At 40.1% G+C, this 23,642-nt stretch overlaps 1 protein-coding gene across 1 annotated transcript in view; it reads right to left on the bottom strand.

Annotated features, from left to right (window-relative positions):
- The window catches only part of bsnb (bassoon (presynaptic cytomatrix protein) b), a 66,832-nt gene that overhangs the window by 27,662 nt on the left and 15,528 nt on the right, over positions 1-23,642 (bottom strand). Inside the window, exon 3 of the mRNA XM_061042887.1 lies at positions 16,556-17,344. Within this exon, the coding sequence (XP_060898870.1) occupies positions 16,556-17,344 (789 nt within the window). The remainder of the gene's footprint in view (positions 1-16,555; positions 17,345-23,642) is intronic.

Genomic DNA, 23,642 nt, shown 5'->3' with positions numbered 1-23,642 from the left:
GACAGTGAAGTGAGATCACAGCCGGAAAAGCTGCCCTTTCACTGTCAAAAAATAATGAGAGATTGAACACTGCAGGTTACCTCAAGGAAAAGGTCAGAGAGATTGATCCCTTTCTCATAGATTGATCCTACTCTCAGAGGAACTTGCTGAGACATTACATCCCTGATCACTCTCACGGTGTGTTTGAATATACATGTGTCTGTGCACAACAACATGTGTAGCATGTCCACATGAATGCAAACGTGCACAGGTACGAATTCACCAAACTATGTAATGCATTCACTATGTACAGTATTAATCAGATACTACCACTACCACTAAGACAAACAAGGATAAAAGGAGGTTTGTCAGATACACTTTAAAACACCTTTGATGAAGGAATGTGGTTTCCTTAATTAAAATAACATGTTTACTCTCTCTCTTTCAATTTAGAGTGAGCCAAAATGGAATGGAGCAGGACACCCAAATACTCTAAGCAGTGGATAAACTCCAGGCTATAAAAGGCGTTTTTGAAGTTGTTAAAAACAACCACCATAAAGTATAAGAGCAACATTGCTTCAGGCAAACGTGCAAAGAGAAGGGAAAACAAACTGTAAAGCCCCGCAGAATGGCCTGTCACAGTGTGGCTAAATAGACAACTTGAAGTTGTTTTTCTTTTTCTTTGCTGTTCCCATTCTATAAAATGAATTATAATTAAATAACAATTATACACACCCACATGTGAAAGACTCCCCACAAGATATCAACAGTAGAAAAACATGAACATGGTGAATTATTAAACCTGTATGCAGCCTCAAACTTTAACTCAATAAAGTGTGGGGGGGGGGATTATGGGCTGCAAAATCAAGAAATGGATTTGTAGTTATTTTGAGTTTTGTTTCTGGATGTAGGTTAGTGTAAGTCACTCTCTGTTTAACTTTGATTGACAAGCTAGTCACTACATAACACCAAGTCTTCAATGTATTCAAATAACATTTTGGTAAATGTATTGTATCAAACAAGAATCTTCTGATTAGAGAAAAAAACATTGTGTGTTTGCTCAGTTAATATATGTAATGTTTGTTTTCAGGTATCAAACTTTTCTGACTGTCTGGTATCCAGTGACTTCAGTTTCTGGTGCAAATGCAGCTTTGTTCTCTGAGTGACTACAGAATATTTTTTTTCAAGGAGCAATTTAGAGATGGTCCTCTGTACTTCTCTCTTGACTAAACTTAAATAAATAAAAGGTCACTCTGTGCACCAGTGAAACTCTCCATGCTGATTGTTAATTACTGACCTTCTCTTTTTTAGTTTCATAATAAAATAAAAGGGCAAAAAGCACATTAGTAAGAGACAAATTACTGATGAGGCTAAAATGTAACAGAAAGCTTTAACACCTCCTACCCATGGAGGGAGCCAGAGAGTGCAGAATTTCATAGATATGGAGCCCCGTGGGCGCAAACACACCCACACAACAACATGAACGCGCAGAACAAAACAACAAACACTCACACAGTCAGATCCTGCTATATACTGCACTTTGAGTGGGCTGCATGTTTAACAGCATCCTCTTGAATACTACCTCAGATCTTATTCCTTACACTATTGATGGTGACTGTCACAACGCCATGTCCTATCTCAATCTGCCCCCTCATACATACACATGCATACTAGAATAATATGCAGATCAAAAAAGTGTATGAACATATGTGCATGAAGACATACTGAGCATAACCTACAGCCCCAGTGTTCTCTTCTCCTTGTCAGTCAACTCACAGCACGAGTCTGTTCCCCTGCCTGCTTTTTCTGCCAGGAACCAGAACACAAGCTGTGAGTGAGAAATGTCAGCTGTCATTAAACGCCATGACATACCTCACAGTGATATAATAAGTTTAGGTGCTCATTATCATGACAATAAGGAAGATACAGTCTTGCAAAGTTATCGATTTCATGCAACAAATAAATCACAAGAAGGAAATTAAGTACATGAGGGTGTGACAGTGTTGCTAGACAATATGAAATCTTTATAATAACACTGTCATACTTTCCCAAAAAGGGTTAATTAAGCGGAACATTTTTCAAATACTCTTCCCACTTCAGTATTCAGAAAATATTTCAACTAAAGCTTTCACATCTTTTCTTTTCTGTCAAAACAGCTTTGGTTATTATCTGTATTTACATTTTTTTCTGACAATTAAAAACAAACTACTTTGCCACGTTAGCCTTTAAAGTAAGAAAAAAGAGCCAAAATACAAAGGATAACTTTGTGACAACAAAGGCAGAAATCATCATAGTAATCCTTCACGTTCTCTGTCCCTCAGAGATTAATGAGGCTTGCACGACGGAGGGGGTCATAATTAATTCGTAACAACTGAAGGTCAGGGGAGTAGAGGGTCAGTATGAATTATTAACTACCACGTGCAAAGGGGTACGCTGCTGAGCAGGTAGGAACCATGGACTGTAAAAAAGAAGGAACAGGGTAACTTTAAGGTGTATGGGGAAATATGTCATACGTAGTTCAGTGCCCAGACACACTTGTTTAATGCCCTTAAAAGGGCGTAGGAACATGTAAACATAATGTGAGGAAAGTATAAATAAATGTAAACAAAATGCACTGTTCATTCATTAAAGTCAAAATCACTACAAAATATTATACTCACTGTATTCCATCCTGTTCGGATGCAGTAATATTCACAATAAGAGTCAAATGACGGCAGTGCAAGTTACTCCATTAAAGTCCCATCAGAGCCATTAAAACCATTGTATCCATTTCTATTGTGCGCTGTCAGAATAAACAGAGGTTTAAAATGATCAAGTGCACAGTGCGAAGCGTGAGCGAGCACATGTCGCAGTAGTGCGCCAGGCTTTGCCAAACCACACCATGACTGTGACAGGTCAGTAAGAGTCAGCAGGTATATAGGTCAATCCCCTGGGACTCCTTCAATGGGGACACGTGGTCAGGCCTGTGGATTAGAGAGGAAATGAAGGATCATCCACAGGCAAGCAGGACTCAACTATAGTCACAGTCACTCATGTACAGGCCCATCCCGTGACTAAAGATTATAATAAAATATAATAAATGATCATAATCTAGTCATATAGGGGCCAAAGTGTCTGTATATTCAAAGTTCTTGTATGTTAAACAATCAAGTCTGCCTCAAACAGGTCACATTCAAAGCATGAAGAAGAATCCAATAAACAAAGCTCGTCAGATTTTAAAATTATAGAGTTAAATTTAAAACTAAAGAAATCTCTGATTTCTAAAAGCAGCCAGATCACTTGGTGTAAGTGTGAAAAACATTGAAAGCACCTCCCCAGCAGATTCTAAATTTAGAACTGTAAGTATCAGTTAAATTTTCCAAAAGGAAAATGTATGTTTTATATCAACACTAACTTACTGCAAACCAGCCACTGTCTGTGCAGTGTACCACATTTTCTTTTACAGATGTAAAAAGGGTTAATAAATTACTATGCAACCTTACTGACACTCGAGAATACCTTTTAAAAACAGCTAAGATGCTTTTTAATTCATCAGCTAAACAAGCGGCTATGTAACTTGTACTTAGGCGAACAAATTCACTAAGCAAAGGCTAACACCAGAGTACTAACATCCTTCTGATAGTTAACTATGTTAGAACTCTTTCAGAAGGTAAGCATGCTAACATCTGCTTATCATACAATCTGAGACTAATGGCACATCTGTTCCTGCTTTTTGAAATAACAAAGACATCAACTACTACAAAGATCATACAATAAACAAAAATTGTCCAAAAAAAAAAACATGGTTTAAGCATTGTGTGATAACATGTAAGTTGATGTCAATTGGCAGGATCAGTAAAGTGCAGAGTGCCAAGTTCATACTATATCATCAGAGTTTAGCACTTGACCCTTTATCGCATTTATCATAATAGTGACGGGAGGCACAAGGCTGCCAGCCACTGTCAAAGGATACTTGTCACCAGGCCAGGCAACTTTTCTGAGGGAAACCCCTGTGTATGTGCTTATTTCTTTTTCTGTTTGTTTGTTTGCACCAAAAAATTACAAACTCTGATTTTAAAAGCGAACACTTGAGTCTACTCCATGCGCATTACCAAAGTGATTAAGATTATTGTTGGGGGGGGGGGGGGGGGGGGGGGGGCAAGTTGCAGTGTGAGAATTATTTTTCCTCTCAGGCAGAGTTGTTGCTGCAGGAAAACAGAGTGTCATCTGTCATTAAGTGTGTGTATCTCTGCTGTCCCTCTGGGGTTTTGATAGAACAGGGTCAGGTCATGTTTTCTGCTCTTTATTTACTTGTTCTGTCGCTTACTGTTTTTTTCAACAGGGGAAACAGGTGTCCCCTTTTGTCCTACACACAGGCGGATCACCTTGTGGAAACTGTCCTGTCTCATTAGGGGGCCATCAATACATAAGTGAGAAGAACCAACACATCCAATTTATGTCACAGGATCATTTTGTGTTATGTCGCTGGTTTCCTATCCGCTGTCTTTTTAAAGTGAGTCTGAGACAGACACAGACTGGTGATGATGATGTGTCTGCCTCTGATGCATCTGGGAGGACATAAGATGCCCTTGAAGGACAATGTTACAGACCTCCAAAAAGAATCTTCTGTACAGAAACCTTTTAGTATGTGTCGATAAGAGTACTATTTCAATGTTCTTGTAAACCTTGTTTGAAAGCCTCATCCAGATTCAAACGTTTTTATAAAAAGTGCTCTGCACAGTTAGAGACAATAACAATTACGTCTAGACCAACAATGAAACAGAATACATTAAAACAGAAAAATGATCTAGTGCTTCTGTCTGAAAACCTTATGTTGAAGATTTCATATTTACTGCAGAAAAACGAGAAAAAGATCTGCACACGGCTTCATCTCCCAATGAGCAACGTTATTCTGAACAGAGCGATGTTCAGATTCAAAGGATCGTCCTTAGGCAAATGTGGCAGGAGACTGAGGAAGATCCTTTGGAGCCAAACGTTACCCTGTTTAAAATTAAGTTGCTCATTGGGAGCTGAAGAGTGTGTGGACCTTTCTATTTTTCTGCAGTTAATACAATTAGGATCATTGGCACCTTAAAAACATCCAAAGAGATTTCTTAAACCATAAAATAATTTAAACTATAAATTGCTAGAATCGGTTTATTTCAGATAGCCTACTTATCTATTAAACAAGGCTTTTAATAACCTCCATCCATTGCCTCCATGATAATTATAACTAAATCCTTTTAGTTGTAAAAATAAAGGGATATTCAGAGGATCCACCTCCTCCATTCCTCAAACAAGTGAAACCTTTCCTAGAGGACAGGAACAATCAAATATCCCTCTCCACACACTTCAAAACGTGTGAGATAGTATTCAAAGGATGAGTGAAGCGCTCTGAAGGCAGCTGCTCTGCTTTTTAACTGTTCTCCTTATAGTTAGTTTAAAAAAAAAGAAGCTATTTAGCACAGCTCTGCTAATTTGCCTTGAGAATATTCAGATGAATTGCAGTGTTTATCCCTCTGCAATCTTGCTTTAAAAAAATCACCCTGTGCAGCAGCACAGCTCAGCCTAGTTTAGTAAAAGGCACCTCTATCTGTAGTCAAGCTGTCTATACTGCAGTCAGTAAAAAAAAGAAGATTCTGATGTGACATATTTTCACCTTCATGTACTATCTACCTCTTTGACTGTTCGGACATGTTTCCTGTTATTTGTCACTTCCCCGCTGTTTGGAGCATTGATCAGCAGACAGGCATTATTTCAGCCAGATAATAGGATGCAGTATTCTAGTGTGGTTGAATGAGATTAAGTAAGTCATGTATGCACTCATCAATAACAGAATAGGTTATCAGCATGCATCATACAGAAGATGGGTAATTCGATTACTCCCATGGACACACAGGAAGATTAACAGTCAGTTGTACTTTCTCTGAAATTCCTCCAAGCATCAAATAAAAAAGAAGTAAGAGAACCTAAACAAACATCTGTTTTCTAAGACTGTAATCAAGCCGCAGCCCGACAAATGTATTTTACACTATGGTAAGCAGCCGAGCTGAAACAACTTCTATGTCTTGTCGCATATGTCTGTCTCCAGGACAAGTTAATCAGGCTGTCTCTGCAGCCTTCTTTTATATTAGATGAGTTTCTCATTCTCTTGTCAGGCAAATCTAAAGCTTTCAGCCAAGCAAATACATTGTATGTGTCTACCATTAATCTTGTAGACAAGTTACTCAAGCTGTAACCTACTGACAGCGTCTAGCCGTACGACTTTAATACTGGAACAAGTTCAGTTGGACTATTCGTCTCACTAAAGTGATAAGTACAGCACAAGCGTAATGTAAATGTTAATTCCTGAAGACAGCAGTTAAACAACTCTGATAATAGACTAATAAAAATAAAGATATGCAATATAAATAAACAAGGATGTTAAGAAAGTAATTCCTCAATTGTTATCCTCAGTTCTTCAAATAAGATGATTATGCTTGTATTTATAAGAGTCCATTGCCCAAATCATGTAGTATTTGATTCAATGTTGTTACATCAGAATTGGTGTGAGCAATATAACTTCAAATCCAGTTCAAACCTAAAAAAAGAGCATAAAAAGCAACAAAACCATTAAAAAAACTGCACCATGTAGAACCTCATTGCTCATACAAAATTTCAGATTGAAAAATATTTTTGTTTAAAAAAAAATAATTAAAAGTTAAAAAAAAACGTATCACGTTTCCTGGAGAGAGTTCATTGGAGGATAACTGAGGATAAGCTGACAGTAGTAGATTGATCACACATCTCTGCTGCTTCTTTCTGTAGCAGAGGGGATCACTAATCCAGCTTAAAAAAAAGGAAACCTAAAATTTGAGACAAAAAAGAAGTGTATTTGTTGGTTTGTGAAGTGAGGTTTAATCAGAATGCAGGTCAATGACAGTCACCAAGTGAACCAATTCACTACTATTACCCCTTCTTGTTTCTTTCTAGCCCCCAGAAATAAACTGTTCAGTGGAGTCCGATGTCTTTACTAATGGAACCAGTGGGAGGAACATCTCTCTTGTTAAGTACAATGCTCCTCATTCAGTTTCTGCTATTGTTGCTTTTGCTGCTCAGGGCTGCAGCCCTCGGCCTCACCAACAGATCTGGTCATTTCCACTGCTGCCCGACAGCTGCAGCACTGAGAAGATTAGCAAGGGGTTAAATGTAATATCTGAGCGATCAGTGAGCTTTATCTCTTTCATTTTGTCTCTCAATCTCTTGCTCCCTTTCATTATAGCTCCCTCTGTCTGCCTGTTTTTTTTGTTCCCCTGACATACAACTGCATCTCCATTCTATAATCTCACATTTTTGTCGCCAGCCTTTTAGTATTTGCAGCCTCTAAGCACAGCACACACCCAGCTAACCCCTCCTCCTCCATTCCTAATGCCAGCATTAGGGAGTAGTCGCATGCCTGAGGTGCTGCGAGGAGGAGAGAGCTGGAGCAGCAATGAAGCTGATGAAGTGATGTCTTGAGACAGGAAGGCCCAGTAGCAGGGGTGGGAGGACTTCTCCGCCCCACCTCTGTGCCTCTGACAGAGCGGATAGACACAGCACCGCCAGCTGCCCCTGGAGCATTGCTAAAGCTCGTTAGCATAGCCACCAGGCCTTGAAGATGATGAGTTCTGAAGAGGTGATTAAGCCAATGTGGAGCAAATTCGCTCACAAGGTACAGGAGGAGGGGCATTTGAAGATAGAAGAACAGAAAAGGACTGGAAGGGTAATTCAAGTTCAATATGGTCACCGTGCTCCTATATAGTCATTCATCAAAAGAGCTGATAGCGCTGCTGGTTCAGGCCGGAAAAATGAACCCTTATGGTGCACAGAATCTTAGCAGAATAACGCACATGAAATCGCATTATAAAATGGCACAAAAACTGTCAAATATATATATATATTTATTTTTTTCTATTTATGTTCCCGTTAAACAATATTTGTATCTGTTTGTATACAACAGCAGCAAATATACAAGACAAAGGCACCCAGTTTTGGGTAATTTCTTGTTTTAAATTACCCCAAAATTAAAAGCAAACCTGCATACCATCCAAATATCACAAGTATATTTGTACAATTAAGATAGAGTTATCTACACTGCTTTCTGTGACTTAAGAACTTTCTGACCTATGTGTTTGATTGGACCAACACTGCTCTCCGTCTTGTTTGCCCTTTGGGATAATCATAATACTGATGATTTGTAGTTTTTTTAAGCATCTGTACTTTTTGGATATTTTAATCATTATAAAAATGAATATTGCATAACTTTAAAACACATGGTATTAAAAGGAATCCATGTATCAAAGGTTTTGACAAACATAGTACGGGCAACTCAATTGACTAAAAACACACACCAAAATAAGAACTAATGTAAGAGCAGTTGTGGGAGCTTAGCCGTGGTGTTGAGATGTATACAGGAGTTTAGTCAAAGTGTGTGTAACTCACACTAAGTCTGAGCTCGGCACCTGCTGCCAAACACAAAAGGCCCAGAGATGAGAGTGAGTGGCATTTAAGCCGCCAAACCAGCGAGCCATCTGTGCTGGGCGCCACATAATCTCAACAGGAAGCAGTCATCACATCTTCTTCCTGTCCCCCTGTCTACTACACAGACTTTATCAGTGAGTGTACTGCGAGAACAAAAGAATTTGGGGCAAACATGCCTCATGTAATTTAAACTGAACATGTTCTGTCTTGCTGGAATTTGTTGAAAACTCTTTATTTCCCCATTACAATCTCTTCATTGCTAACATATTCATCAGGCTAACTCAAACTGGCATTGTCTCAGTTTAATCAGCCAACAAGGCTTCTAATTCTCAGATGGCTCTTATTTGTGTGGGTGGGTCTTTACAGTGTTGTGTTGGGGTTAAGCGGCATACTCAAGGGAATCTAAACACCCTCAACACAGATTAGAAACACTCTTAACTATTAGCTCCTTCTACAACATACACTCTCACTCTCACACACAAACACAAACCAAAAACACCCATCTCCATGTCTCCTTTTGTTTGTGTCTGAATCACCTCTTACAAATACTTTGACTTTTTACGGCAGGGGCTTTTAAAATGCTCGCCCCGCTGTTGCTGCTAAACCAACAGAGCGTATAGACTGAATCAAGAGGGGCTGAGTATCTGTGTTGCAATGTCAACTGCAAGCGTCTCAACCTGAAGTAATTGCCAATTCAATCAATGTGTCAACAGCAAAGCACTCTCCAGTGCATGCAGACAGGAGGAAGGGGAGGCATCCCATGAGTACATCCATCCTGACTTTAGGGAAACAAGAGTGACAAATGTACAAAACAACAGCAGTGTCCTGTTAAAGAATTTGACACATAAAAAAGATAATTTGCCACAAGAGCTATATATGTGTAATGTAAGAGAATTTAACGTCTTCAAAAAAGAGCTTAAATGAAATAACCTGCAAGACAATAATTAAATATTTCATGAGAATCTATTCCTGCTTTTGGAATACTCTCAGTTTTACAGCGAGGTGAGTCAGGATCACACATTTCACCAATTTAATACATCTGAACTAAGAGAACAGGAGGGCGCAGGACGTTGTTGTGTGTGGGTGTCCAAACTATAAGTGTATGTGGGTGTTTGCAGCGCTGCAAAATGTCTTTCTTTACGCAGTGCCAGATGCTACCATTAGCATTTTAAAATGGTTGTTGGAAGTAAGGTTGATTTTACTAAACTGCAACAAAAAAAAATGTATATTCTCAAAATTGTGCCTGAATTCTCTTTGAACAGTGAACTGAAAACTTTTACAATGTCACTCACTCCATCACTGTGGTAAGTTCTCAGTGTGTGTGTGACATGCATGCTGGCATGTGCTGCATGAGAAAGATGCATGTGTGTGTGTGTCTTGCAGGATATTAGGAAAAACTAATAAATTGAATTCTTGCATTGCATTCTAGTATTTTAGCTATAACCTAAATTTAGTTTTAAACAGTGCCAGTTTTTGAAAAAATAAAATAAAAATAAAATAGCAGAAGTACTGTGTTTTTCACCTCAAGGTTTTCATCAACCACATTTTCTTCAAGTCTGTCCTTTCAAATAGAGCTAACTCAACTCTCAATTTATCCTATATACCATATATGAATATGGACAGTGCAGCTCCATCCCCGTTTTCTAATAAACAAAATTTAAACCAAAATTTCTTGCCAAGGGCGCTGGCATATTGCGATGATGATGTCATTTGGAGCCAAGTAATACGCAGAAGGGATCTGGCTGGTGGATCCGCAGAATTGATGCCCCACCCCCTCCAATTATCATGGCACACATTAAACTTAATTATAAAACATCAGAGACTCCTCCAGACGGTACAGTCCAAAGAAAAATAGATTCTTGTGTTTGTTTGAAGCAGACACTAGTGGAAAGTTTAATGACTCTTGTGTTAGCGTTTCAGTTGCTTCTCCACTCTGCTTATTTGATACACAGTGCAGAAGGAGTATAGAATAGAGATATCAATCATGATGATTTAAAATCTTTTCTTTTTTGTATGAAATAACTAATTAAAACTATTCTTCTGAGAAAAGTGAACATGATCATGATGCAGATTTTTAAAAAGTAGTGACACAGAGTTGTGGCTCAAGTACAAATGTTGGATCTTTTGAACGGCCACGATGGCCTCGTTGATATCAGTTTTCCTGAGACAAATAAATCATCATTAAACATCGATGGGAGCTGGTATGTCATGTTTTTCTGTCCACATTTATTTTTTTCCTGCATATGTGGAAACCTGCTGAAACGTAAATAGTCAATACAGCTCGGACTACAAATGTACTACAAATGTAAACATGAACACTTCCCATGCTGAAAATCCAGACCCCTGTGTACAGACTCTACATATTTATGTAGAATCTGTTAATAGAGATTAGGTTGCTGCTCATTGACACCAACCAATAGCTTAATGCTAGCTGATGCTACATAATTATAATTGAATGGTCTCTGTGTCCAGGGCTCCCCCTTTGATAGGTTAAATGTCTGTGGATGTCAGCACAAGTGTATGAAACAGTTTTCTAATTTATTGCAATAAAGATAATCTTTTGTGTGTGTTATTGAAATGCAATAAACACATTGTATGGCAACCAAATTGCAATTTATTCTGCAGTCCTCATTCTTCTACCAACTGCCTTGTATAAAAATATAGTGCATTGCAGTACAAAGGAAAATAGAAGTATTAAAAGGCGTTGAGCAGCTGATTGAGGCTGGGTGGGCGTTTGAAGCGGTGATGGTGTACCATCATCACTTTGGGAGCAGCCAGGCTGAGCACGGCAGGCTTGGATGCATGATGCCGGCAGCCATCTGGCTTTGGATGGGACTCCTGAGGGAGAAAGCGGCTGGTGCCAACCTTCAGAAAACACTTCCAGCGTGTTTGAGAATGACAATGACGTGTTCATCTATACTCTGTGTGAGAGTGGCAACTGTGTTCCTGCAGAGCTGTGACACATTCACAAATACTACATGTTCTACATATGTTTACTGTGTGCCTGCTGTGTCTTCAAGGACACACTGCGGTCAAATGAAATTCATATGCCTGAATAGACAAATACAAATCAATAGGATTTCCATCAAGAATTTCTAAAATTAAAATTACAGCTTGAATCTGTTTGTTGCTCTAAGAAGCTGCTGGATACAGTAAATGTGTTTCTTTAAATACATCATTTTGTTTTAAATGTCGTTTTTAAAGGGTACATTTTATGCTACGCAATGTCGTGCGCTTTCTCATTATCAACAGTTCATCAGTTTACTGCACCCTGTGTTCGAGGCACTTACAAGTGAGCCTGGTTACCACAGACAGCTTTTCAGACAGTTTAAAGGTCTCTCTTTGCACAGTCTTTGCCTGTAATTGCTTTGTCACAGCTGAGCATATTACAGAATGAGACTGCTGGAGAGCCTGTATGTGCACCTATGTGTGTGTCCTGTAGTATTCTATCACTTTATTGTACATACGATGTAAAGACCGCTTTAAATAGAGCGACATAAGGAGAAGTAACAAGAACATTTTTTAGGTTATGTTATGTTATGTTATGTTATGTTATATGTTGATACATAGAGGTTGTTTCTGGCAGTACCAGAGCCAGAACAGAGCACAGAGCTCTGCTGACACTACGAGCATATGCAAATATGAATCTACAGTTGGTTTGTCTGATCAACCTTATGTCTTGTTTCAAATTTCAAACTTATCCCCACACTGAAGGGGCAATGTAAATCTAAGATGAAATAATTAGTTTGATGTGAGGGACAATATATTCTCTGAAAGAACAAGAATTAAAGGGCTTACACACTTGCAGAAAACTCTAGAAAAACTCCTGATATTTGCCGGAGGAGCTGTATGTGTGAACGCAAACAGCAAAATGTTTCCCTCGACTTCACTCGAAGTTTCTCCTGCCAGCCCCCTAAGACTTTTTCGGCAGCAAATCCGAGTGGGCTGATGTGAGAACACAGCAGGATATTATCTGGAGAATTCTCCTCGAGTCAATGGACGTTTATATACTGTGACTGCTGCACGGTGTTAAACACCTGCATTATGTTTCCTGTTTCGATTATGTTGTTCTCCGCTCTTTAGTTCAAATATCGGATCCGGTTAAATTACACGTAGCATTGATATTAAGGCAAATATTCTCAATATAGCATCATATATCGGACTCTGTTGCTTAGTCGGCTACTTCCGCATTGTTTTTTTACGTCACGTCTTTCCTCAGGGGACCCCCCTCCAGTCTGACTCCTGTTGTCATGTGCAAATGTGAACAGCCAGGCCAACAGAATATCCGGAGCAGTCCTCCTGAAATTATCTAGATATTTTCAGGAGTGCATCTGTGAAAACGGCTTTAGTTAGTATTTTAGTATTCAATTTCATCATAAATCTGAACTTAAACCTCACCTGCTCCATAAAAACACACACAGAAAAACACCTGCAGCATGTGTTTCTCACACACATGCATACACAAATACAGACGGGCATCAACCCACACCGACCTTATGTGACACGAGGAATCAAACACAACTCGCTCACTGCTGCACACTGCATGAACTATTTATAATGTTCTCCCTCATTGAATTATTGATGAGCTATGTTTTCTTTTTCTCTACACTTTTCTACACTTCTGTGAGAATTTCAGTCGTTTCGCTAATGATCCACTCAGGGCCTTGCCTTGTTACAAACAGGCCACATTTCAGTATCAAAAGAATAGACACATAAACAGTCACATTTGGTGCACTGGCATGACCGTGGGAATGATGTATAAGGCATATGGGAAAACTGGTAATGGGACCATAATATTATACTCAGACTGCAGGATCTGAAAATGTAATGTATTGTGTCAGACACACCTCTACCTGTATTTACATTCAAGAAAAATCTCAAGCATGGCTGCTTCAATTAATGGAAAGACAGAGTCGTTCAAGAACCAAGGTTGAAGGCAGCGTACTGTAAATCAGATTGAGCAGCTTAAACATCTAAAGTTTTATTTTCAATAACTCCAGGAAGTCAACAATGACACAAGGTTGGTTTTTAATCTCCTTGAGAAGCGTAATGGGGGAGAAAAGCATCCGAAAAACAAGGACAGCTTATTTACTCAGAGCCACACATGACTTTCAGCACTAATTGACGGGAAATATTGTGTGCTGTAACAAACAGTTGGCGTCCTCTCACTCATTATCTCTGATTCTCACTCTCTCTCTCTCTCTCTCTTCTCCTCCTCCTCCTCGATCTATGTATCACCTCTTTTCTTTCTCTCCTCCTCCTCCGTTCTTCCACCGGTTCTCGCTGGCACTCATGTTCTCATCACAGATTAAAAAGGGGCTGGCTATTTTTTCTCCCCATGATACAGCTCAGCCTAATTTGTTCAAAATGAATTATGCATTGTGTCATTCTGGGGAGGGGGGCAGAATATATTTTCACAAATATTCCAGCATGTTTCTCATTTCCTCGAGATGCAGATCATTTTAAAAAAAGTGATGTTGCAGAAAGTAAAGACGCGTGCCACTCAGTACTTTAGAAATATATATTTGTGATAAATCTAAGTTATGTTGTAGAGTTATGTTCTCCTTTTCTGCAGTTTTTACTTTTTTCAGTGTAAGAAAAAATAAACTTACCAAAACTTGAAACACATGACCCATAAAACAGCAGTCCATTTGCATTTTTTTTTAACAATTTGTCTTGTCTATCTGGAAGCATAACCAGTTGACCAGATTAAGCTCTAGTCACTAATGCATGAAACTCCTGAAACTAACCCAACATTTTCAGGGTGAGCTGCATCTGTGAACACAATCAGTCAAAAATGTCACTCCGACTTAACCTGTACTTCCTTCTGCCAGCACCCTTGTAAAATTTCCACGTGAAGTTGGGGTGAGTGGATATGTGTCACAGCAGTTAACAGGCATGGAAATGTATTGCGGGATGATGACATTTATATTGTGCAACTAGCCCATGACCATTGTAGTCTTTGTCTTGTAATGAAAATGCTTCATTATGTTTCTCTTGTGAATAAGTTCTATTACACATGCCATTGTAAGTAAAAACTGTCATCATATAGTCATACTCTGTTGCTTGTCAGACATCTTTGCGCGTCCTTCTTACATCCTGTCCTGCCTCCTGTCCTGTCACCTAAGACCATAATCTATCCCTCCTGTCCAAAAAGGCAAAATCTCTATGAGGGACATGTGGTAACAAGCAACTCTGGAAGATTTCAGGAGGGGCAGGCTGTCTAGACATTTTTAGGAGTGCATATGTGAAGACAGCTTTTGCTTCCTGTACATTGTTCCATTTTGGATCTAAAAAAAAGTAAAAACTTGTATATTTTATATCTTTTGTTGTAGATGAGTACATATCCCAAGTCCAAGTGAATATTAGTTTAAACTGATTTCTTGTGTGGTAAAATATGTTTAAAGAAGAAGCCATGCGTAAATGAGCCACACTTTTGAGTGACATAGTGTATTTTTAGATGTTCAAACACCAACACACATACACACACACACACAGGCACACACAGATCCTGCTGTAAATACTCACCAGGCTTCAGGCTGAGAGACACAGAATTGGCAGGGAAAGCGATGTTGTAAATTAACCTGTGCATTGTTTGTTTTCAGTCTTTTCATAAGATTTGTTTGTTTCCGTCATCCTTTAATACATTTCATGAATTAGTAATTTACTCATCTCGCTCAGTTGATCTAACAGGGCTCTGATCATACTTGATAAATTAAATCAGGACTGAGAAGTATCATGTGAAGAATTGAAGCACCTACAGGCTTTCATTGTCACCACACCCTCATTATAATAATAATTACATTTCTGCCTGCAGCAGCCGGAAAAAGACGGTGACAAAGCAGAAACAGAGAAACAGAAAAGTTTGGAGAGATTAGGAGAGGATGAAGAGGAACAAAGTGCCAAACAAGCTGTTGAAATCAAGCTGAGGCACCTAGAATCAAAGTACAAAGCCTCACAACATGCCCAAATGGTTCTCACCCACTCTGAAAACAACCATCTTGCCAGCAGCTCACATGGACTGACAACAAAAAAGCGTTCAGGTTTGGGACGAATGCACCTTATGCTGGACTGAATAGAAAAACGCAGCCAGCCAAGAAGAAACATAGGACACCTAATGACAGAGCCTCTGTCATGAAAATGGAGAAATTGCAGTCTGAAAAGTTTTTTAGACCCTCAGCTTCTTAGCAGCCGAGCATGAAAGGGACGGCTGACAAACAAATTATCTCTGTTTCCATAGCGATCTGTGAATGGCCTGTGCTAGTGCCTGTGACAACCAGATGCCTGGGAAGACAAGGCTAGCCCATAAAAAGCCAGAACTCCGCAGAAAGCCTGTTATTACTGCTATCATTCAATTGGACTTGATTTGCATAATTAAACTCTGTTATTGCCTGGCTCTGGAAGCCACTGCAAGTCCCTGCTCTCTTACAGAATGGGTTGACGGAAAACAGGGGGGGACACTTTAGGGAGGAATACCCTCAGTTGACCCCTGAATGAGACTAATCAATACTTAGATTACACATTAATTGGACTTGATAAGGCTCCGTTTCCGGAAGATTGGTAATATATTTCCGTTCAACCCCAGGCTCGCATGCTCATTGACTGGTTGAGTCACAGCCTAAAATTCACTCTGCTTACTACATGAAAGACTGAACCGAACAGAGCCGGTCCACACTGAGAAACGGAGAGAGAGAAAAACCGGCTGGGGAAAAGGCGAGACGCTTGCATGCTTGTTCCTTTCACCAGTCTCTTACTTTTCACGTTCTAAAAACACATGTTGATCTTTCTGTCCTTAAAAAAAGAGAGAGCTGTATAATTGATCATTCTGAGAAACAAGAAACAATAGTTGACAATGACAAGATTCAATATTTAAAAGCACCTGAAGCCACATATATGAGTCATGCACAAAGGAATCCTCTGTTAAATGTCCAGAGAGCCACACATTTATAACAATACAGCCCATTCAGCTGCACTATGACACAGCATTTTTCAAAGAAACACATCAATAAATCATTTCATTTAGAGAATTAGGTCTGGAAGCCATTTCAGACCAGTTTCACGCAGTTGAATGACAAACAGGGAAAAGCAAGAGTCTTACCTCTACTATGTGTGGCGTGGGATTAAATCCACACATGTTGCACACCTGCTGGTGGCACTGTGTGCAGGTGTTGTAGTTGGGTTGTTCTGCTGTGTTGCTGATGTTGAGGTTAGTCTTGCAGAGAGGACAACAGGCTTTGGGTTTAGAGGAGTCCGGGGGAGCGTGTAGATTTTGATGCTGAGTAAGAGTTCGAGGCCCTTGCTGCTGTGCAGGCTGAGGTCCTGAGGGTTTACCTGCCCCCGGCCCCGGACCAGGAGCTCCTCCTGGCTTGGGGGCCGGCTTCGGGGGCTGTTGTTGGGGTTGAGTGGTCTCAGATATAAGAGTGCTAGCTTGGTTTAGAAGAGATGCACCAAAGCCAAACAGCTTCCCAAAAGTCTGCTCTGGAGGTGGGGGCTGTCGTGACGGGGAGCTCCCTGCGCTGCGTGTCTGGTCCTGGCGAGGGTGCTGGGGTTGATGGGCGGGGGAGTTGCGAGACAGATCAGGTTGGGACGGGGCCTTGGCCATGCCAGGGAGAGGGACTGCCCCTGGAGGGAGCTTAGCATGTTGCTGAACTGGGCCAGCTGGACCAGCCTGTTTAACTGGAGCGGGCGCTGGATGGGCCTGTGTTGGAGGCTGTTTCTGAGGAGGGGGCTGAGTCTGAGGTGCAGGCTGAGTAGGAGCCTCAGGATTAAGTTCAGGTTTGGCTGCTTGAGGAGAGTGTATCTGCTGCTGGCTCTTAGAACGTGGTGTGGTCATGTCCATCCCCAACGCTCGCTGCATCTGACAGTTCAAACAGAGCCACTCCTGAACCTACAGAGGAGAAAGATACAAACAAAACAATCAATATGTTTACATGATGTTAAAGACAGTCGATTTATTTTGACTTGAAGAACACATGTAAACATGTTAGTCCAACTGAAATCGTACTAGGCCAAATCAAAGTCGGATGTGGTTGGGGGTTGATCACACTTGCATCTATTCACTTCAAGCAGCTTTAAACTGGCCTTGGTGTTCTGTGCATGCTCCACATTTTCCGTGCTTAGTTTGACCCTGAAGTCAGACAGCTTAAATGTTCGGGAGAAAGCCGAGAAGAAAACAAGACCAAGGTCAACATGTGTGCTCAAGCTTGAGTGAGACCAAGCATTTTTGGACAGACGAGGAGACACTGTTCGTTAAGTCAGTTGAAGGAGTTAAACATATTGAAGTATACAGATTGTTGGAAACACATTGTTTCAAGCTTAAAGGGGGCATATCCCCACCTACCAAAGAGGAGTTGGACATACTCCTGTCCATAAATCAATTCCCCCCCGGTGCTTCTATACTAGGATACAGTAGTCCAATTAAATGTCATTATCGAGCTATAACCATAGCTTGACCTAACTGTGAACGTAAACTTACTGATAGATACGGTTTCTAGTCTTAATCTTTCAGTCTATAAATGATTACGGATAGTAAAGAAACAGTTTGCTTTATTGGGAAATATTCTTGTTTGCTTTCATGCTCAGTCTTAGTTGAAAAGATTGATAATTATCTCACTTCAGTCCTGCTCTCAGCCAAGAAAGAGTCCAGCACATAACACCCCATGAAACCAAAACTTGTCATTTTTACACTCTGATTTTTTCTCGATTGAAGTGGCAAAATACTGCATGTTGTTCTTAATCTTTTGGTTCTGATGTTTGCATTCCCCCTCATATTTCTACTGGGTGCTTTACTTTCTTTCCACTGTCCTAAGATGCAATAGCATGAACCAAAAAAAAACTCAACAATGCCTTTGGGTGTGAATGTGAACATGAGTGTGTTGGTCTTTTTATGAGACAGACTGGCTGCATTCCCTCTCCCTCATCCAATGCATGTTGGGATCGCCTCCAGCCTGCTCTGAAGATGGAAAAAAATTGTGGATGGAAACTGATTGAATGAAAGAATTATTGTAAATGAAGTAAAATATCTAATTGAGAAGGATTTAACGTACCTCCACAGGGGCATTTATTGGTAAACATCATTTACCTACAAACAAATGTGTTGGAGTAAATGTGGCAGATGGGATGAACTCATCAATAAATCATGACTGCCCCTGATTTTGAATCTTCCCGTTCATTTCCTACCATGACACAAAATGTTTCCTTTCTCATGAAATTCTTCAAACCATTCTCTACCGTTTCCTTCAGTTGTTGTTTCCTTTTTCTTTTTTCTTATTTCCTGTCTACTCTGTGATTTCCTTTTTGGCTCTTTATGGGCACATAAGAAAGTGAAAGTCAGAAAGAGGCCATAGTGGTGGCACATGGCCATATGTGGTAATTGGCATCCTAGTGCTCTGACAGCTGCCACACTATTGTATCTGTTTTGGATGCATGATCATTACATAATGCCTTAATGCATTAATAATGCACACAAGGAAAGGTTGTTTGAGGGTTGGCGGTCTCGGGCACACACGGCCAGGTAGGAGGTCTGGCCACCAGCTATTTACCTTTACACCTTAGGGTTCAAATTCACTGGTGGATTCATAAAGACTTTAGTATGGTTTCAGCTGAAAGTTTTTCGTGCTCAGAGAGCTGCCAAGCCTAGAACTAATAATGCAGAAAGATCTCTTCACTTCTGCTGTGGACGCAAATGTCTCTGCAAGCCTGTGGCCATGGGAGCCATTGATTCACACACAAGCTCACAAACACACATGCACAAACATCAAAATGTGGTTTGAGTTACTTTGACAGCTGATTACTTTTGTGAGTTAGTAGGTTTTTTTAAAATCATAACACATCATTTTCCTTTGACATTAACTTCTCAAAAATGAAATCAGGAAGACTGACTATCATGATGCTCATTCAGTATTTACATGCTCTCTCTCACTCTCTCTCACTCTCTCTGTCTTCAGCTGACTTTGGGCATTTCACTCTTTCAGTTAAATTTATCATGTGGTGTCACAAACTCTGTGAACCAATCAGCCCATCGCTGTTAAAATTTAAAACGGTCCCTCTCTGCTGCTGTCAGCTGTGGTTTCAGTCAAATAAAAGCAGCTCTCACACACACAACATTCACCTAATCACATTCATCTAGCTATCTATCTATTAGAAACCTGGTAGTATTTTTGAATGGTCGTGCATCCCGCCCTCATTTTCCTCTGAGATGGGAAATCTTTGTATTTCTAAGTCTGAAAAGGAGCTTCCAGTGACGCAAAATGACGATTTTTGCGTCACTGAAAAGGTGTTGCGGTTAGCGGTGTGAAACTACAACGCTAGTTCCTCATATTTTCGACCACTGAAGCTACAGACCAATCACAGATCAGTGGGTGGGAACTCACTCCCAGAATTGAAACTTAACGTCCGCCATATTGCTTGGAAGCTATGCTAACATGCTCTATGGAGAAAGCTGATAATGGCGAAAAAATATGAATATAGTGGCGAGACGGCTGCTGCTGACAGGCCGGTCTTGTGTTTTGGCTGCTGCAGCCGCTGGCCGCTGGGTGCCAGGGCCGCCGCGACCGGCCTGTTGGCAGCAACCGTCTCGTCGCTATATTGCTGGCCGCCGACGGCCGCTGCCAGCTCAGCAGCCAGAACATAAGGCCTTGCCTGTCGGCGCCAGTGAGGATGAAGAGCCCGGGCCGGGCTCTGTCGGTGCTCTCACTGTTTGCCTATGGACACAGACATAGAGTCTGTTTTCTGCCAGGATTTTCCAAGATCAATTCTGGAAGAAATTTCGGAATCAGTTGAGGAAATGGCCGTATGTGTTGAAGTAAACATGTCTGTAAATGTTTTTATTACTATATTTCTACTGCTATATTGTATATTTTGGAGAAACTGTAACGATCGAATTTCCCTCTGTATTTCTGATTCTGATTCTGAAATAGAGGACCTTAGTGGGAGTGGCCTGCGGTGCTGTGCATTCTGGGATTTGGTGTCTTTCATCCACATGAGCCAATAAGACACTTTCTGCCTTTTCTCGGCCAAGAAGGCACCAACATCAAAATATATTTCACATTTCTCCTACATATATGACCCAATGTCAATACAGATTCATGTTTCAACAGGTGAAGTATCCCTTTAACTACATTACATGTAGCCTATATGAATTTAAGAAGGATGGTAATACGCCTCAGGCCCTTTTACAATGTTTGGACATTTTATTGGTGATTATATGCTGAATCCTGCCCTTGTAATAACTTGTTATTATTGTTGTATGTTTCTATAGGTTTTAATTGCTAAAAAAAAGCTAGTTGTCACTTCGTATTGGAGCTCCAGTAGTATGAGTCACTTAACTAAAAGTGTAGTATTGCTCCCAATATAGCAAAGTGCTGACTCACTGCCATGGTCTGACTTGAACTTAAAACTGAACCCTCAACATCTAGCTATAGCTTGATAATCAGACCAAACTGCCGCTTTGTTTCACTTTATTTTCATGAATGATTATCACTTTTTAAGTTACGGAGAAAATGGAGATATAGGCAATGACTGAGAGGTCTGAAACAGTCGCAGTGACAAAAGTCCTGATGGAAATGTACTTATCGTGTTGTGTATTTCTAATCATAACCATTAAGTGAGCCACTGACAACATTGGTTTTTTTCAGTGATCCAGATAACTGTTTCTAGACTTCAGAATTCCTACTCCATGCCAGTTTCATTTCACTTTTCCTACGCTTGTGTTTTGCTCACCGATGACTGCTTCTATTTGGTTGGAGAAACAATTGATCGATCAGATATTGACTTTCAGATTTCCTCTGCTAAAGCCAGAAGCTAAAGCCTCTGCTAATGTCCTCCTGCTGCTCCCAATATTAATAACATAGAACTATGATTCTATGGAGATCTTGGGTTGTGTTTAAGACATTTTGAAAAGTCAATGCTCCAATTTTTTTTGTAATAATGATTGTTTATGGAATAGTTTTTTGGTCAGTGTGTGTCATATAATATTTAAATAGACAATACACTAAGCGTGCCTCATAACCAAGCACTCTTTTGAATGGCTCAATAGCAACTGTCCTACACTACATTACATTGATTGTTTTGTTTTTTTAAGACTAGCTGAAAAAGCAAATAAATCCCCATTAGGCTCTGCATTGCAATGATTGTCTCTACAACAGATACAAGTTTGATGCCTGTTACAAACAACTATTTAAGTCTCTAAAGCTAATTTCTTTATTAGTAAACACTGTACAAAGGGGTTGAAATTGTTCTCTTGTATTTATATAAAAAGTAAGAGTTTTGCATTTGATTTGGGACGGGATTACTTAACTTTAAGATGGGCGTGTTGTAGCTGTTTGCTTAAATTCCACCTCAGCTCCACCTGTTTGCCTATTACTGGAAAGTTAATGTAAAATCTAAAATGGCGACCACCATCGTTCAGCTTCAAAACGTCTCTTCGGAAACCAATGGGTGACGTCACTAAAGGTGTGTCCATGTTCTTAACTGTCTGTGTTCTGACCACACCCACCTTTCAGACAGACAAACTCAATGTTTTATCAGATACCTCAATGATCATTTCAGCATGGTGTTAAGTTATTCTTTATGCCAAAGTAAACAAAATGTTTTGGTGTAACGGTGAGTTATCGCCTAAAAAATCTCTCGATATTTTCTGCTCATTTGGTCCTCTATCCTAATAACTTTATTCAAACAGGACTTTTATCTAGTTTACAATGTTCAGTTACAGTACTACTCCACCTGCTTTCTGGTAGTTCTCAGTGGGTTTCTAAGTCAGTCATTCAGTCAGTCAGTCAGTCAGCCAAGTCAGTATAGACAGAGTAAGTCACAGGCTCAGCAGTATCTAAGCCTTGTGTTTGGCCCCCTGCCAGTCCTCAGGAGCCACGGTGATGGGACCGTGGTTTTCACCGTCAATCAGGGAAACAGAGAAGCCATGGGGACATTAAGAGTAATATGGACTGAGAAATAAGCCAACACTGAAGCAACACAACACCATCTAGGACAGAACTATTCATCCAATTAGAGACGCACAAGTGGGACAAACTCTTTCCGTCATTATTGTTTTTGTGCTTGATTATTTTTTTATTCCAAATTACAGCTAGGATAATTATATAAAGCCCATTGGGGGGGGGGAAACAAGGGGAAAAAAACAAAGACAGCAGCTGTGAGGAGGGCAAGCAGCTATTTATCAATTTCATCGTGTCTCTGCCTGCCTCCGCCTCATCTCTCCGTCTCATTCCTCTCTGCGTCCCCCTTGTTATGAGGCAATCATGTGGATCTTTATGAAACCTGATCTGTATCAGCAGAAAACAAGCGCGCTGCACACTCTGTCTCCTGTCTTTCTCCTTCTCTCTCAGCTCTCTGATGCAACCCTCCATCTTGTTCTCCCTCACTCATCTTTACTTTTCCTTCTTCACATATCTCCTCCTCCATCTCCATAGGATGAGCCTCATCTGCACTTTATTTCATAGATGGATCCAATTTCTGCCTTAGCTTATTTGTGTGTGTGTGTGTGTGTGTGTGTGTGTGTGTGTGTGTGTGTGTGTGTGTGTGTGTGTGTGTGTGTGTGTGTGTGTGTGTGTATGTGTGTGTGTGTGTGTGTGTGTGTGTGTGTGTGTGTGTGTACAATGGTACAATGGTACAATACACTTCAAAAGGTCATAAACCAGGACTGCAGCCCTTAGCTCTGGGAGTGCTCAGCGTCTGCCAACAGGATGCTTGAGCAACGTGGCTTCATGAGGAACGACGACTTGCTGCCATAAATAGAACCTTTTAGCAGCAAGGGCCCGCAGAGAGTTGGATATGGATCAAATAATGAGAGCAAGCACACTTGGCAACACAAAAACACACATGTTTACATTCAGAATTTGATGCTGATTTGCTCAAGATCTAATACATTTCTTAAAAAGTCATTTAAAAGTCTGATTGGATGGTAGAGAACAAATCAGGTAGGAAGCCAAGGCACTTTTTTTCCAAGGCTTTTTTTAAAGTCTTCTTCACCATGCCATGAAATAAAGCTATACATATATATATATATATATATATATATATATATATATATATATATATATATATATATACATCAGGAATATGATTGGCTTTGCACAAAATAAGCTGTTTTTTCATCACTCAGGAGAGCAGGAAGATGCTAACTACGGTGTGCCGAAAAGGGACAAAATGGCACAAGTGTAAAGCAACTTTTA

This window comes from Labrus mixtus, chromosome 7, assembly GCF_963584025.1.
Source record: "Labrus mixtus chromosome 7, fLabMix1.1, whole genome shotgun sequence".
Lineage (NCBI taxonomy): Eukaryota > Metazoa > Chordata > Actinopteri > Labriformes > Labridae > Labrus > Labrus mixtus.
This window is presented reverse-complemented; position numbering and strand designations above follow the sequence as displayed.